The 17937-nt window shown below is 37.7% G+C and overlaps 2 protein-coding genes and 1 non-coding gene across 6 annotated transcripts in view; all 3 read left to right on the top strand.

Annotated features, from left to right (window-relative positions):
- Window positions 1–723: 723 nt before the first annotated feature.
- Window positions 724–2939, top strand: LOC121633918 (syntaxin-11-like). Its single transcript, XM_041976253.1, has 2 exons — window positions 724–873; window positions 1690–2939. Exon 2 carries the CDS (start codon window positions 1695–1697, stop codon window positions 2583–2585), a length of 891 nt encoding a protein of 296 aa, XP_041832187.1. The 5' UTR covers window positions 724–873; window positions 1690–1694; the 3' UTR covers window positions 2586–2939.
- Window positions 2940–4855: 1916 nt separating this feature from the next.
- Window positions 4856–4938, top strand: trnal-uaa. The gene has a single exon. It is a non-coding gene; the product is annotated as a tRNA-Leu (tRNA).
- A 2090-nt stretch (window positions 4939–7028) lies between these two features.
- Window positions 7029–17937, top strand: part of utrn (utrophin) — a 177903-nt gene continuing 166994 nt past the window's right edge. For 3 of the 4 annotated variants that reach the window (XM_041976219.1, XM_041976217.1, XM_041976220.1), the window contains exons 1-2: window positions 7029–7145; window positions 8816–8977. In XM_041976219.1, the coding sequence (XP_041832153.1) occupies window positions 8905–8977 (73 nt within the window). In that variant the 5' untranslated portion in view covers window positions 7029–7145; window positions 8816–8904. Of the gene's footprint in view, window positions 7146–7287; window positions 7461–8815; window positions 8978–17937 lie in introns of those variants that run through there. The other variant, XM_041976218.1, reaches the window with a different exon arrangement.

Raw genomic sequence — 17937 nt, 5'->3', positions numbered from 1 at the left:
TCCAAATATTGAAACTGAGCAGGTAGGGATAATTTTCATTACTTTAAACTTTGAGTTATTAAGCTACAGAAAGACTTTCCAACATCCAGATCCAGAATTTACCAGGACAGATAATAATTACATGTTGTATGAATTGAAGTAGAAATTGACATCTGTATGCAAGGTTGGGTCAAGAGGAAGTGGAAGAAGAGAAAAGCGCAGGATAACAGGTGATCAGAAGGGGACCCAATATGAATCCAGGCACATAAAGAAGAGACCACTTATCATAAAATAAAATCCATGTAAGCATATAAAAATACATTAATAAGGTTGTGAAATTTTGGATTTGAACTGAAACACATCCCCATTCCACTGACATTAGCAAAAAGTTTGTTTACCGCTTCATTAACAGCTGATAAAATAATAATCCCTTCGAATGTTCCAGGTTATCTGTTTCATTGAGGACTTCCGGATTCCTTCTTTGCCCCCTCACCTCAACTACATCATTAACTAACACACATCCGCAAACAAGAGTCACCAATCAACAAATATGGAGTGACTAGTTTGTCATTTTTATAGTGGTTAATCGCAGTTCTTCACTCTATTGCACTTGTTCTGGATACACTAGTTGACTAGACTGTCATGAGTTAATTGATTCTTGAAGAGATAGAAAGGGGGAGGAAAGCATATCTCTTTTGAGGAAGTGATCATGTTTCAGTGAGAATACTTTTCTATGTCACCTGGGAAGGGGTGGCAGACACAAACATGCACAAAAGGCAGATAACTATCCAACAGAACAAAATGATGCTCTATCACGTCCCTTTGAACAAATAAATCAAATAATATAAGTTAAAGGACTTTTTTGCCGTTTGGATATTGTTTCCACCAGAAGAGGTAAGATATTTTAAATGTTTAATAAATCTGATTCTTCTAAGGAAAAGTGTTGCTACCTGGAGACAGGTCACTGAAGGATTGCTTAGAAATGTAACGGATACTATGAACCACAAAGAGATTGGAAAGCTATGAATGATTCTGTGTATAAGAACGATTTTTTTAGGGTTATTTCAAATATCATGACATCTTCTTAAATAGTGGAATGAGAATATTGTTAGTCAGTGTTAAGACTGGTGAGACATTGTCCAAACATAAGTTCAGATGTTTTGTATATAGCAAAAGATTTTATTTAAAAAAAAAAAAGATTTATGCAAGTTTATCCGAACACACCTTAATTCTTTGCTTTGAAGAGAAAAGTTTGATTTTAAGGCTGTCTTCCTTGTTCCTGGTTTAAATGAAGACATGCCAGTGAGCCACTGGGCTGTGATTGCTCATTGTTGGAAGATAAAAAATGCAGCTTTTGCATCCATTACACTTGCTGCGATTCTGACATTAGTTTGTTTAGAAGTCTTATATTTTTTTCCATAGGCACACTAGTGTATGTACCAATATCTATAGTAACCCAGCAGTGTATTTCAGTACTTATATTAGTTTATTTAATGTTTAGTTGCAAATTGTCCATATTTTATTATCCCTTTTTTTTGCAACATATTTAATCAAATTCTTATTGATTACAACCCAGTATGTGTCATGCATGTGATACAAACGTTGGCTGTTGAATGAAGAGTTATCAATAGATCAGACTGGACTTTACATAGGCCCAATAACTAAGTTCTTCTTCTTCTTCTTCTTTTTTTTTCTTCATTGATCCCTCAGGCAGAATGCGGGACATGCTTGAAAGACTACAGAATATCAGCGAAGAGCAGGAAGATGATGAGCCAGAATATGGGCCTAAATATGATGTGGACGAGGTGAATCTGTCTCCACAGGCAGTCATTTTTGAGAACTCCTCAGCAATTGAAGATATATTGAAAGAGGCCCATTCCATACGCAAGGAGATTTCTTTGATCCAATTGGAGATAGAGCGTCTGAGTTCCCATAATGAACGCTTTGGCACCTCTGTACGACGGCTCACCCTTCTGAAAAGGGACTCCGATTCCATTGCCAGAGGGATCCAGAAACATGGGGAGTCTCTGTATGCCCGTTTGCAGGCCCTGGGTAAGGAGAGCAGCCAGCTGGAGGAGAAAGAAGGTCCCAGCTCTGCTGTTAGTCGCATTGCCCGTCTTCAGTATGACACTCTGACCCGTGCCTTCCATGCTACCATGAGTGACTACAACAGGGCAGAAGAGAAGCAGAGGAGTGCATGTAGGAAGAGGATCCAGAGGCAGGCCTCCATAATTGGGACAGACATCAGTGATGAGCAGCTGGATGTGATAGTGGATAAAGGTGGCGAAGGCTGGTCAGAACTGTCCCAGAGCCTTCAACCAGAATCTGTGGGCTCATGCCGTGTAGCACTGTGTGATATTAAAGGACGACACAAGGAGCTGGTGGACTTGGAGGCCAGGCTGAAGGAAGTCCATCAGCTGTTCCTGCAAATGGCCACACTGGTAGAGGAGCAGGGGTCTATACTTAACAGTATTGAGGTTAATGTTTGCAACACCCAGGAATATATTGAAAATTTCAACTATAACATTAAGAAAGCCATACAATACAAGAGGAAAAACCCTTTTCTGCAGTGTTGCCCCTGCCTACCATTCTGTAGAAGCCGTTAATTTGTTCAGCACCTGTATGCACATTGAAAAAAATATGTTGTGCAATATGCTTAAATTAAGCAATTACAGTGTTTGCAGAGGTATTTCGATGCAGTAGAGAGCTTTACCCTGCAAAGGAGCATGCTGTCTAATTAACTGATTAACATTTAAATTCAATGCAGTTTGAAGTTTTAAGTTATTGTTGATTAAATTTACAGTATAATGACTATGTTGTTATGATCACAGAATTAATTAGTATGCTTCAATATTTGTACTTGCATGTAAAAGAAAGAATTGAACATTAAAAAAGAATGATTTGTTTTGGAATTCTTTAGTCTGAAGATGTTCACTGACTTATCAAATAAATGCTGTTGTAGTAAAATGTCTGGCCACCTTAAGTTTCTTGAGGACTGACTTAAGTTATGTGGGAGAGTTGACATGTTCTTTCTGGATTTGTAAGAAATGGAGTCATGAGAAGAAGGATGGAAGAAAAGTTTCCAAATTATAGCAATGTGGTGCTAAATTATGGTTTATTTTTGCCCATGTGCAATTACAGCCCAGGTAACTTTTACAAATTTCAATACAGTTTACTTTAAAAATTCAGTAAGTTCCAAAAGAACTGGGAAAGACCTCTTTCAACAAATCAGCCAGCTTCTTTTTAGTCCTCTAAAATATTATTATCTTTGACCACAACAGTCCTTACATTCGTTTTAGTACAAACAGGAGGCTGTGTGTGTAGCCAACTTTTTGATTATGGCTCCTTAATGAGCAAGTATTTAATCCAAAAGACCAACTTCACATATTCAATTGATTTAACAAATCCTTATTTAAATGATCATTAAATTAGCTTGTCCTTTGTTTATCATTGGTCTTACAAAATCTTGACCACATGGATCTAGTCATGTTGACATATGATATGTAGAAACTTGTTTGATTTAAATAAAACATAAAAATAGTAATCGAAATTATTACACCAAGGTATCCATGTTTATTATAACTTTTTAAAACACTATTTACTTGGTTGCGCCAGCTGTCTGTGCCAGTCAAGTGCAGAAGGCAGGAATAAATTAGTCATATTTGGCTTCCAATCTCAGAGGTGAGCAGACAAATGTCCACAACACTAAACAAAAGAGAAACAAATACTCAGATTGTTTTACAACCTTTATTTTTCAGAGACACAGAAAAAAACATAAGACATATCACATAGGTCTAAGCATGTGAGAGGGATCACATCTTCCTGACAAATGAAATGGTGATCTTACAGATAATCATGAGCGTGACTGACTAAAAAAAAAAAAAAAGGAATATAAAAACAGCATATACAAAGGGGTCAAAGCCCTTTTAACTTGATCTTACCAGCTCTTGGAAAATGTGACATTAAGTGTGAAATAAATAAACAAAAAAATCAATTTGATATACATATTTTTCAACTGCATTTTTTTAAATATATATAATTGTACATATTTTAATAATTAAATAGATATGTTTACTAATATATTACTTACATACCTGGTCATGTTTGCAAATGAGAACTGGTTCTCAAACATTTTTACCTGGTTAAATAAAAGTTAAATAAAAAAAATAAAATAAAAAAAACTTATATATATTTATATTTACAGTTTTTATATCTTTATACTGTTACTTTGCTGTAAATACACATTATAACTTGAGAGCATTTGTCTCCTTTTCTTTTAGTGTTGTGAACATTTGTGTTGTGAGCGTTTGTCATGGAATCGTCTCCGAAGTTATTACGGACTTCATCTAGAAACTTACGGCGGCTTGACTCCGATATAACTGGCGTTTTGCTTGCATTGCGTTTATTCGGGGTTGCACTCTATGACAATAATAAACTCTTCGCTGTACGTTTGGAGTGAAGAGTTTATTATTGGCTTTATTTATTATTGCTGTAACTTATGCTGTCTGTTAGCATGTGCTAACGTCAGGTAGCGATATTAGCATAATGGCAACGGTAGTTTAATGCAATAATTTATCACTGAGAAAAAAAACTGACGTTATCGTTTTTGATAATGCGTTTTGTGCTCTACGTAATAAAGAGGAAATAAAAAATCGCACCAGTGATATAGACGAGCACGACTGTAATATGCTACGTGCTAGCCTGCGGTGCTAATTATGCAGTTAGCATGATATTTTACACGACTGTTAGCTATTCATGTTTAACATGTTGCAACCATTTTGTTTTAGTACAATCGCAATCGAATAAAAAAATGGTACCAAAAACACTAGCTAATTTCCTATTTTTGACAAGTATCGTAGTGGGGTTACCGATGTACACCAGGATGGCCGAGTGGTTAAGGCGTTGGACTTAAGATCCAATGGACATATGTCCGCGTGGGTTCGAACCCCACTCCTGGTAGTTAACATTTTGATAGGATTTCTGCGAGGATCATGGTAACATTGTATCTTTCCGCCTATGAAGAAACAGTTGCCAAATGTTATTAGTTAAGACAGGAAAAGTGAAAGCATTTACGTGAAATGCAGGTTGTTTGCGGTTTAGTCTGTTCTTCAGACAAGATGTCGCATTGCAAGTTAAAGTTTCGCAATTGTTATGTATTGAATTACTTGATTTTATATATAATCAAGTAATTCAATATATATATATATATATATATATATATATATATATATATATATATATATATATATATATATATATATAGTATTAACTTTTAATTACTCTCTTAACAATACCATATGTCTTAAATACACTTATTTGGAGTAGATACGCCATATTGACAGACGGGGGCGCTTTAAGTCCTTGCTATGGTTCCTGAGCAGAAGTCCAGCACTTCCCTACAAGAAGGCCTACAAGTTACCCCTGTAATTTCACTAGCAGGGCGATGCCTTTTACACTCATCAGTCATCTTTATGTACCACATGAGAAGCTTCATATAACATAGCTGAACCAGCGGTTATTTTTTTTTTCTTTTTTTTTTAAATTCAATTATTTTTTCTTATATTGTTCATAAACACTCACTAAACTGAGGTGTTTCTGTAAAATTACAGCAGATACTTGTTGGTAAAAGTTACTCCATTGAACCTTAAATAGATTCATTTTCATTTTAATATTTGCAAATATGCCAGCGAGTCTGTGAGTATTCACATCCATACTCTTGATCTTTCTACTTATAAACAGATATCCTGTCACTTAATGGGCATTGGAGGCCTGAGAGAGCACTAATTTGAGAAAGTTTTTTCTTTGAGCAGTGTGAGGAATCACTCAGAAAAGAGCCCTAATAACCACAAAGATGCAGGGATGGGGAATTACAACTTGAGACCTACATCTCTGCATCCCAAAAGCCACAGAGACTCTTGCCAGTGGGCCCCAGTTAATCAGTCCTCTTGGATGTTTGAAAAGTTGTTTTTCTTGAGACTGACATCACTCAGTATTATAGCAAGACACCTGCAGGAGGGCAGTGGAAGGGTGTATGGTAATGATAATTGATGCTGATATCTAATAAGAAATATATTGTTGTAATAAGTTGTTCCTAATTGTTCTGATTTTTATTTTATCTTTTGCTTTTTGGATGTATTTTCATAGATTATCATTAATTAAATTCATGTTTTGGTTTTCATTTTTGTGCACTTCCTGTTACATGATTACTAACATTGATGCTTCCACAAGAAAAGTAGACTAATTAGACTTCAGAATAAACTAGAATCTAAAATGCAGAGGGCAGTATACATATCTAGAGGTTATCCAGTCATTTCCAGGAGTTGTTATGGGCTGGAGTCCTTAACTGTATGATAAGCAGTCACTGGTGGAATGCAGTTAATCTTCCAAAGAACCCCCGTTTTGACCTACTTTTCCTCTTTGTCTTTTACACACTTCCAATTTTTGTTCCAGATACTTGTGTGAACCAATAATTGCTATTTATTTTGTTGAATAGTAATTAACATAAACTGTGATCTTTCCATATATTAAACTACTATGACTTTATATATAGACAAAGAAAGTGTCCCTCTTGGCTTGCAACAGAGGATGGTGGTAAATGTATGAGTAATATTGTCATATATTACTGTTTTGTTAGTCATTGCTTTAGCTGGTGTTATGTCACGTGACGGCCACCGCGCCATGTTTCCATCTCTGCGTCAGGAAAAGTTTTACAGCCAAAGGGAAGATCTTTGGATCCCTGTCAAAGGACCACCAGTGAACACTGTATTTCCGGTTATGTCTTTCTAAATAAAGGTTTCTAATTTCGCTAGCCATGCGGAGACCTGTTTTTAAAGATACTTTACAGGAACGAACAAATCAGATATTAATATTAAATACTTGATCGTATAATTCTTTTCTCGAACACAATTGTAAACACGCATCTTCTAAGTCCTTTTAACTGATTAACAGTAAATGAAACTCCACGAACAGACAGCTTTACTTTGAGACGCCCTTCAGCTTCCGCTGCGCGTGGCTAACTGTCTTAACTTTACATCGGTGTGAGCAACAGGGAGAAAGAATCAAGAAAGCTGCAAACTTGTGGGACCTGCGTGAGCAGTACCGCTGTGTTCACCCGTGAAATGTAATGACCATCTTCCAATTTTCGAGAGACAGCCAGCTGTAAACTGGTAAGACGACGGAAGTTGTCCTTTTCTGTGGCTTGCCCAGTAAAAAGGCGTCTCTAAGTTTTTTTTTCTTTAGGGGGGGTGGAGGGCATTGTGGAGAGTGGATGCGCTTGTGGACGGTTCTTGTAACATTAGCTACATTTTAACATTAGTGAAAGGAAGGTGTCTCGCGCTTCAAGCAAAATGCCTTAAACTAATAGATTTGTTGTACATTTAGTAACATTTAAAAACATATAGCCTAAGCTGTCTATCCATAACCCGCACATTTTGGATTTGTTGTGTGAGAACACGTCTCCTGACCTCTTAGTGACAGCGGAGGTGAGTGTGTGGTTTTTGATCCATAAAACATCTCGGACTTGTTTAATCATTGCATCAGCGGAATACATCCCAGAGAAGTTTGTCTGTTTATTGATTAGGACTAAATTACCAAAATAACTTAACAAGAAGTTGCTGTTACTACTTAACCTGAGGTTTTGCGTAGTTAGTCGAGGTGTTGGTGGTGTACACAATGCAACCTGCATTTAAATTGAGTGTTGAGGCCATGCGTGACAGATAAAACATTAACTATTAACAAAGCCACGTTTAAAAGTCACTTTGTAAGTTCTGCAGCAATGATTTAAAAAAATATATTGCCTGTAAGGGAGTAATTTGACTAGAAAAAAAAGCACAATAATGCTTAAATGTATCGACAGACTGGAAACTACTGCAACTACATTTGAGACTGGTGAAATACACAGCTTCAGGAAGCTCAGATTAAACCGGCAGATTGTATCCCTCCAGTTGTTTAGCTTCGGTTGTCACAACCTTCACAGAGTAAGGAACTGAAATTGTAAAGATACCAGCAAGACAGATGGGCCTTCCTTTTGCTTGAGTTTACAGTTGTTATTTTAGGGTCTTACATCATCCTTAAAGAACTTTAACTCACTATGCACTGCTTGATAAAACTGCATGTGAACCTTTAAAGCAGTCTATTTTCGGAATGAACATGGATGAGTTTTTAATGAAAGGATGTCCCGAATGAAATCATACCGCAAAACCAGCTGACCTCTTCTCAGATTCATAATGAACATGAGCAGACTGTGATATATGGTTTCATTTTACTTTTCGACTTGAAGCTGAACTTGTATTAGCAAAATGTTTGTTTAAATTTTGATGGAAACCATTAACAATTGCACCCCCTTTGCAGCAAATATTAATCAACAGAATTAGCCATTCCTTAGGTAGTGATAAAAGCAAATCTCCATAAAATTCAGTGGTGATTGGGGAGAAAGAAAAAACATTTTTTTTTTTAAATCTAGTTTTTCAGATGTTGAAACTCTTTTCAAACTTTGTCCTCATAGTTTGCAGATGCCCACAATATAATTATCAGTTACCTCTGCAGCATTTTCTATTACAGGGGTAATTTTGTACTAAAATCGATTGTCAGATTGTCTGCCTCTGCCCATGATGAGAAACAAGCTTAGTGTAAAGAAGTGAAGTCTCAAACAGCTGTGAGTGTTTTAGCACACTTCCTGGTGCCAGGTCTGAGTGGCCTGGTTCCATGCTTTCTGATTTAAGAGTTTTCTCTTACTGCTGGACGTCATGTAAAAACTGAGAAGAGTTAATGGAAAAGGAGGAGTTTTCTGATTATTTAGGAGGTGAGCAACTGTGGAACTGACTATTCTCGCTTGCAGGTACAGCAAGAGGGCTGCACCGTGTGTCAAGAGGCCTGGAGGTGCATCACATAATTTCAGCTATTCTGTCATTGGATTAACGGGCTACAATGGCATCTCATGGTGACATTGCAGAAGGAGGAGTCACTGAAGAGTTCAACGAAATCATCAAATGGAGATCTGGTATGTTTGTGATAGTTTGGCAGCTGCTGATATTATGTTTAAAAGTGCTGCCAGCATGGAGTGCTTTCAAGCACATGTCCAAGTCCAAATGTTGAGAGACCTTTAATGTTTTTTAAAGAATGTAATTCATTAGAGAACAAGGGAACAGCTGGTTACATACTTTAGTGTGGTAACTTAATGGAAACCCTGTCAGAGCCAGAAATCAAGTGGTTCATGGTTAACCTTGGTTCCCATGGAGGCAAAGAAAAACGGACAGAGGTAAAGCAGGCAACAAAGGCACTGAGGGAACTGGAGATGGTTGAAGGTACCACGTTTGCAGATATTATGAGCAAGTAACAGGAAAAGGTGACCAATGGCAGCAGAGAGAAGGAAAGACAAGAATGCAGGGATGGGTTTAGAGAGCCGCACCCAATGATCTCTTTCTTTGTGGAGCTTTTCACTCCATAGGTTAATCTTTTGTAGACACCACCCTCAAGGAGAGGGACACATACAAACAAGTTGTTGTTCTGGTGAGAGACTGTTTTAGTTGAACATGCATTTTTTTAAGACAATTAAGAATGACACTGATGATGTGTATTGTCCTCTGTTCAAGGAAGCTGAGTTTTTGGAACTGTTCACTTTGTTTAACTGGGTGAAAAATGTAGAAATCACAAACGCTCATCTTCTTTTTATACATGAAAGATGCATTTTACAACATGTATTGCTACATTTCTTTGTATATATTTGATTCAAAGGTTTTAAAAGTTTTTCCAGGTCTGTCATGGTCATGAAATTTTAGTTGAAAATAATCTGCCTTTTTCTATTCATTTTATTTTGCTAGCATGGTATTTAGCCAAAAATACTGAAATCATGCACACAAACCTTTCAAAATTGAGCTTATGTGACTTTTAAAAATCCCCAGAAACAATCACTGCATGCCTGGTGTTTTGTGTGTTGAGTGATGGAGGAGTTTTCACTGCATTGGTGTTACCAGGTGGGAACCCTATTTCGTTGGTGTTCTGTTTATAGGCCCATGACACATCCAGAAGGCTCAGCTGCAACACCTGGCATCCCATGTCTTTTTGTCCTCTCATGCTATCCATCTTGCAGCCCAGTTGACCACCATTTTTTTCCCCGTTATAAGCAAGTTGTTGGATTTGTTCAGCAGCCTCTGATGGTGCCTTAGGGTGCATTCAAACCAGCCTTTGTGATTTGAATTCTAGTCTGTTTGCATGGAAAGTCCACTTAATTTGGGGTATCGTAAATGTGCAAAAGAATCCTGATTCGAATTAAAGAAGCAGACTCAGTCCGCCTACAAATGCAGGTCTCTGTCCGTAGTAAGTGGACTACAACACAAAGTGCATTGTGGGTTCAGCGCACAGCATTATGGGTAAATAAAACAGTGGGAGAAATAGCTAGCAGTCAGATATGGGAGAATTCGTCAAAGTTCTGATAGAAATCTGATCAACCCAGACCGCTAAGATTTGATGCAGCTCCATTTTTTATGTACTAGAAACAGAAGTTGTTCTGCATTAACCAACAGATGAACGTGTTTTCTTCTTCGATGTGTGCCTTGTTTTGTCTTTCAGTAAATCTTGGCGCAGTTATTTAAAAGGTCCGATTCATTTGAGAGGACAGTGTGAATGCAATCTTGGTCCGGAAAATATTGCACCCCCCTGAACTGAACCAAGTTTGAAACTGAACTGAGTCTAGTGGACTATCTTGGTGTGAATTCCCCCCTAACGGCTTGTCAGAAAGTCTGTCCTCTATACTCTTTAGGAGCCTAGTTTTTGATGTGGCAACAAGCCTTCTACATCCAAGCTTTATCAAAAAACTTGGGTTTGTCTGCAACTGGAGATGGAGTCTTTTGTGTTCTTAAGCTTCCTTGATTGCAGCCTACCATTGAACTGTTCCACATTGTGTAGGGACTTTTGCAAAGTTGACCACAAGATCAGGTTTGGCTTGAGATTGCTGCGTTTTCCAGTTACAGTAGTGTTCAAAAAGGTTGCTTCCATTCTTGCAGACGGTTTCATGGAAAGTTGTATCGCTCTAACAAATTAGGTGGTGCCTGGGGGTGGATGGCCATTTCTAAAAAACCTTTTATTGGCAATAAACATGGGAATGTTTAAGTAAAAGATGCATGTTGTTGCATTTTAGGTAGAGTGATTTTAAATTGTGGCTAGAGTTTTCTTTCAGGTTCAATGAACTTTATCCATTATGTAGCTCTTTTTTTTAGATTGTTATGCATCGGTTTAGCATGCCTCACTGTCATATGGATATGGTTATTCTTTAATAAAATCTGAACTGAGTTACATGTCTTTACCAGAAATTCAAATTAAGGCAGCAATCAGTTTAGGGGACAAAATCACTGGCATGTAAATAATTCTTGTTACTTTGACAGTGCAGATTTTGGTTAACACAATCATCAGAAAGGCTCATGCTGGTATCAATAAATGGCATGTGCTTTAGTAATGTCCTGGATTTCTACTTGTCCAGTCCTCTTGCCAACTACCCAGTACTGCTGTCTCTCTCTCTCTCTCTCTCTCTCTCTCTCTCTCTCTCAACTGTCAAACACAGTAGAAGTAGGGAAAAAACACTGAAAAAAATCTAGTCCGTGTGCCAGATTTCCTCGCCCACCCAGCCTCGGAGTACCGGCAGATTCCATGCCAGGAATTCCACTGTGCCACTGGAGTTTGTAATTTACAGTGCTTGTCTCCGAATACAATGTTTTTTTTTTTTTTATTTATTACAAAGATTCAGGCTACCCTCAGCAATCCTAAAAGTAATGTTGAAAATTTAGTGCTTAGTGAATCTCCTTTACACTAAGACAGCCAAAAATATACAGCTCTAGACATTGAAGCTGAGGCCTTGGCTCAACTGGTTCTTCATGCTGAGGTGTGGTGTGTGCATGTGTGTATGTGTGGTTGTTGGGTTTACAGAACTATGACTGAAATTAGATGTTTCGTTATATAATCAAGTGGCTGTGTGAGCTCGGAAACAAGGTTAAAGAAGGGGTGGCAGCTGAAAGCCTAAGCAGTGAGGAAAATTTACCAGTTAAATATACAATTTTCTACACTCATATACTTTATGATTTTGAAGCAAGGTATTTTTTTCCTGCTATACACTAAAGAAGCTGATTGTTTACTCTGACATTGTGACATTTCACTAAATCTGAGTTGGTATGGTGTGCTGTTAGAAATGGAGACAGATTGCTTCTTGGTGGAAAAAGATTTGTAGTCAGTGTGGAGATGTCAGCAATGACTGACAGGGTGGTGAGCATGAAATATGTTTTCACATCTGAGCTCATAGTTTTAGTAGACTTGACCCCCAGTGACCTCCATGCTGAGGCACATTTTATAAAGGTTCAGGTGTTTATTCCCAACTGCAGAGGATGTACTCAGTCAGCAACTTTTACTGTAATGATTGCACACATGCAGAAAGCTTGCACTGCTACTCTGGATCTGCAGAGACAGTGAACACATTCTGATGTTGTGTAGCTTCAGATTAGTTGTTTCAGCTTGTCTTTTGTTTTACTTGCAAACATTTGCTATTGTGAGATCATAACTGCAATGTGAGTGTGTGTATATTTCTCTATGACTCCTGTGAGAGAGCTCATTGTGTTAGTCCCTTTCAAAGATATTTACGCTCATACCTTCTGATGGGCATTGAGAGGTGTTTCGTGTCTTCCAGCATGCCAAGATGCTATTCAGGCCCATCATAAATCTAATAGATTTCGGTGCCGAACAGAGGAAAAAAGGTGTCAGAGTAAAAGTGTGAAGTAGGGAAAAAAAAAAAAAAAAAACTGTCAAGTGTTTGGTCAAAAATTTATCTTCTTTCCATCTGTCAGTGGAAGGTAGACTCAGGTAAACTCAGAAGATTTACTGATCGTTTATTATTTGGCTAAAAGTAATTTAAGTTATTTGAAAACAAACTAATCTTCAGTATAACTTTAAAAAGGCAGTCATCGATTGATTACATCAGATTTGTAAGATTATTATTTTAAAGTTGGTGGCATCTGTTATTGTGTTGGAAAGAAAGCAGAGTAATTTCCACTTAATTCACACGCTGTGTTCTGGTTGCTCTAGACAGTCATTTCTCCGCACGTCCTCCCTCACATTTCCACCTGGGAGAACGCAGCTCCTGCAGAAACCCTGCTGCTGTGATGTACTTGTGTGAAAAGCAACTCTGGAAAAAGAGCGAACCAAATTGTAAACTCATGGTAATTTTCATTTTCACTTCTGGTTTAATTGACTTACAAATGATCAGAAATCTAGAAAGCATTTTTCTTGCTGCTTTTGAGTGCATATTATGCCTTCCTACAACTTAGTGTTAAGGATACTTGCACACATTCTTCAACAAAAGTTACGCTTGGATTAACTTATAACCTCCTGGAAGTCTCATCAACATTTGCTGACTGTGCATTTCCCTTCCCTCTCTCCATTCCAGGGTGCAGACAAATGCAAAAGGTCAGATATCCTCAGCATCAGGAGTTGTTTAGCAGCCAAACTTAGTATTGAACACTCCCCCCCCTCCCCCCTGTTTGTCACTTGAGAGCTGTGTTGTGGAACAGCCTTCTCAAAACCTCCCCCAGACAGCTCTGGTTACCCGAGTTGGTCTTATTCTTCTCTGGCTTTTTTTTTTTTTTTTTTTGCTTGTACCCTCTCCGATTGTTCAATATTATTTAGTTTATGTTATGCAGTGTATTTCACTAGGAAGTGCTGTACAGCTTTATAAATATATACAACTTTAAAATGGCTGTGCTAAAGCAGGAAATGGAGACACAGAAGAAATGTTCATGCATGTTGCTCTTAATAAAATCACAAGCTAACCTGCCAGCTTGACCAGCTGAGCAACACGCAGGGACATCTGCTTACAAATTATCTTTGGGTGTGACATGCAGTATAACGCCAGAAATATTGTTGTCTATATGAGAACAAAAATGTGAGTAACCAGACAGAGGGTGTGGAGGATTTGTCACCGTACTAGCTCAGCTGCATGTCACAGATCCTTAATTCAAGCCTTGGCCTTTTGCAACAGGGTGTACCCCGAGCAGTTGGAAATATTCTAGCTGACGTGTGTGCCTGTGAGGATGGAGGCAGGAGAATGAAAGGATAAAGAAAGAATGCTATCAGGAGTATTATTGCCTTGCTATACAATTAAAAGAAATGATAAAACTATAATTGACATGCGTAATAATGGGTTTGCATTTTTATATTTGGGTGGCGTCGATGGGACTGTCAAAGTCAAAACATAGGAACTTTTACCTTCACCACCCCTTGATACGTTGCAATGACCTGAATATGTTTTGTTCTTTGCCTCTAAACCTTACTTTTGTGAATGGGTCAGTGAGAGTTTTCCATTTTTGAAAAAGAGGTATCCACAGGGAATGCAACTTATGTGTTTTTGCAGCTATAAATACATACACAGACCCACATGTGTGTATGTGTATGTGCTTTTATTTCCTTGGTTGTTGCTGAATCTGGCTGCCTGGGAAGTGGGAGGAAACTGACTGCTGGAAATTTGGGAATTGAAACTCTGGCCAAAAAATCTCCCCTGGGTGTGGTAGTCTGTGGGACTCTGCCTCTTTGGTCCTTGTGCACGTACCCTGCCTAGCACAGATGACATTTATACTCTTCAGAAGAAAGCTGGAAATAGCAGAAAATGATCAGTCTTGAATGTTCCTTTGGCTGTTAAACATACAAAAACCAGTATTTTCCTCCTGTGAATCTCCAAAGCAGGGCCTTCCACTTTAAATCCCCTCAAATTCTCTCAGCTTATTAGTGCCACAAAGCCATGTTGCCCAATCTGCCATCTGACCCCTCACATGACAAGAGTTTACTAAATAAAAGAACAGACTGAGGTTGAGAGAAGGTTATAATTAACCCTTCAAAGCTACAGTGGTATTTCACTAAATAACTTTAAGGGATTTAAATAATTTATCAGTATTCCCATTTTCTTGTACACTTTTCTGTTGTTGGGTTGATTAGACAGACCTTTTATACATCCCTCATTCAGGAAATTTGGTATTGCAAACAGCTGTTTATAGTATACACAGTATACACAGAACCAAAATAGAAAAGCACACACTCATCTCTATTTATATATATATAAACAAATAAAATAAAACATTGCAAGTAATCTACTTGTTCTAGTCCTTAGGGTGCTTTAAAGTAGGTGAACCACACAAAAAGAACCTGTATCTGAAGGGAAAAACTAGATTAATCTATCATGTTTTTTCCAGCTTTGCACAGAGCCAATTAATCAGCCAAAGGTCCTTCGTCAGGTTTAATCCTTGCAACTGCAAGAGGAAGTTTTAACAAGCTAAAAAGTGACACAAAAATGACCAAAACATTTTCAGGGTTGAGGGATCCATACCATAACTTGGAATCTACCTTTACCTTTGGATGCAGGTCAGTGGGATTAATGAATGTGTTGAAGTCTTTTATTCTTTCCTCTAGGGTGTTGTTGGGCCTTTGTCTTGGTCTTTGTACATTTTCTATATGACGTTTAAAAGTAGTTATATTGAACATAAATGTCATTTTAACTTGTTTACCAGGGCTGTGTCCTGATGTCTGTATTTTCAAAGGTACTTGCTGAACTATTTAGATACTACTGCGTACTGTTCCATGTTAAGTCAGTGCCACATTTTACATGACTGTTATACCTTGCAAGTCTACTATTAAACAAAAGTCTGGGGTCAAAAATAATATACAACTCATAAAGTCATACTTATCAGACAGTGAACTACACAACAGGTCGCCTGATCTTTTGTGACGGGATAGTTACAGGATGTAACTCCAGCTTTGTTGACCAGTTGTAGACCTAAAAGCACTGGAGGTAAACAGACTGCAACTGGGAATGTAAAAAGATTAAATTACCTTGTTTCAGCAGATGCATCTGTAAGTAAAAAGATAAATAAATACTACTTGAAAAATGTATTTTAGATTAAATTATTTTCTTTCTGATGGAATGGATATGATAGCTAACACACTAGCAAGTTAAGCGCAAGGCATGCTCTTATTCTTAATGGTTCGAGATTTATTTATTATATGGGACAGATATTTCAAAATTCGGGTTTTACAAAAGGATTACCCTTTCTTTAGGTTCTGGTTTGTCTGAACTACATGTTACTGCTAAATTTCCAGACTTCAAATGGACTCCATCCCTTCACAGAGTTTATGTCTGGTGTGTATCAGAAGGTTTTTCATGTTTCCTATTTAAGATCAAGTGAGAAATATGGGTGGAGTAGCTTCCGGCCTTATCAGTTTTGGGCATTTTGCCAAACTAGTAGCAAACTGTAGACTTCATATCTTCAGGGTCTTTGGCTTGTTGGAAGGGAAGGTTTGATTTCTGTATCTTTTTTTTTTTTTTTTTTTTGACATGCTAATACACACAGTTAGGTTTCCATATACTTTTTAAATGAAACCTGTGTGTTTTTTGACTGTGTCTGTCTTCCTGTTTCCTCTACCCTCATTCTTTAATTCACCCTCTGTGTGGGAATACAACTGTTTGTTCAGTTGCTCCTCATTGACTGAATCTATCAATGAGCAAATGGACTGAGGCCTGTTTTCTGTTCCACTGCATCAGCTCAAAGTCCCACACTCCATGTCTGAAGCCATATTACAGTTAGTTGGAGTCCGTCTGTAGCTGCATGCTTGTGTGTCATAGGCTTCAACATAAGCTAAATATTAGCAAAAAAGACTATTCTAGCTACTGTGTCAGTGACATTTTTTTAGGGCCACTCCGAGTCTTGTTTATCTGCTGTTTGTTGCAACATGGCACTATGAGAGCTGCTGTTTCCTGTAGTGGTTTGTAATGTAAGAGAGACAATCAGCTGTCAGTTGTTGCAACGCACATGTCTGTCACACGTCTGTCACCTGTTATTTACCTATTAATTGAAGAGCTAAAAGCTAGTCCCTGTTTCTGTCCCCCACTTTTGTCACCATGTTGTCAGTGTGTGAAGATGTGTGTCATGTCACATTGGACAGACCAGCCCATCACCCCAAATAATCCCACCCAGTTTACTTCATAAACACTCTCTCACCTCTACTTCCTCTTTCTCTTTTCTCTGTGTGTCACTCTCCCACAGCCACAAACTTGTCTTCCTGTTCCGGATTAGTAGTTGTCATTTCTCTCTTTTGCTTTTTCTCTGCTCTATATTTGAAACATTTGCTTTCCACCATGAATTTAAGTAAGTGGATGTCATGGAGAAAGCGGAACTTTTTCAGAAGAAAAGGAAAGCATGAATATAGTCTGGATCTGGGTAAGCTTGCTTTCACTTTTTAAGTTCGACTGAATATGCTTGCATTTGATTGTTTTTTTCTTTTTTCTTTTTCTTAATGCCGGCCCCTATAAAACCGATTGATTATCCCTAACCTCTTTTGCTTTGAAACACCCTTTTAATACCGTGTTTTTGTTTTTTATAGCTAATTTGTGTGAATGTGCTTTCCTGAATCTTGAGCATCGTTGTGCTATGTGTGTATTTGTCTTGCCTGTCAAACATAATGCAATTAAAGTATTGGTTTAGTCAGTATTGGGTTATAACTTTGCATGTAGCTTTGCTCATTTTTATTACGTAAAAACATAAGCTCTCATTCAGCCAAGATATGTTTGGGAGACATAGTCAATGTTGCTAGCATTTTCTCCTCATTACATTATGCTTTCTAATTTTCACCTTATGACCTTATTCATTCTAACTCAGCTTCACACGAGTGCGTTGAAGTTGGATTTGTGTTTTTATTTTAACTTCTCACTTGAGTAGATTTCCATCAAAGTTAGATCAAAAAGTTCAAGTATCTATCCTAAAATATCATCTCCACCATCATTATGTGTTGTTTGTGATTGTTTGCCAATCTCTGCATGATATGCCCTTCTTTGTCTTTCTTCCTCACATTGTGATGGCACTGAATGCAGAGATGGTGCCAAGCTGATTATCTATGCACATCCCCTATCCCACAATGGCATATGACTCCCTAGCTCTT

This window comes from Melanotaenia boesemani, chromosome 22 (genome assembly GCF_017639745.1).
Source record: "Melanotaenia boesemani isolate fMelBoe1 chromosome 22, fMelBoe1.pri, whole genome shotgun sequence".
Classification (NCBI taxonomy): Eukaryota; Metazoa; Chordata; class Actinopteri; order Atheriniformes; family Melanotaeniidae; genus Melanotaenia; species Melanotaenia boesemani.
Note: the sequence above shows the minus strand (reverse complement) of the source record. Positions and strands in the feature narration are given on the sequence as shown.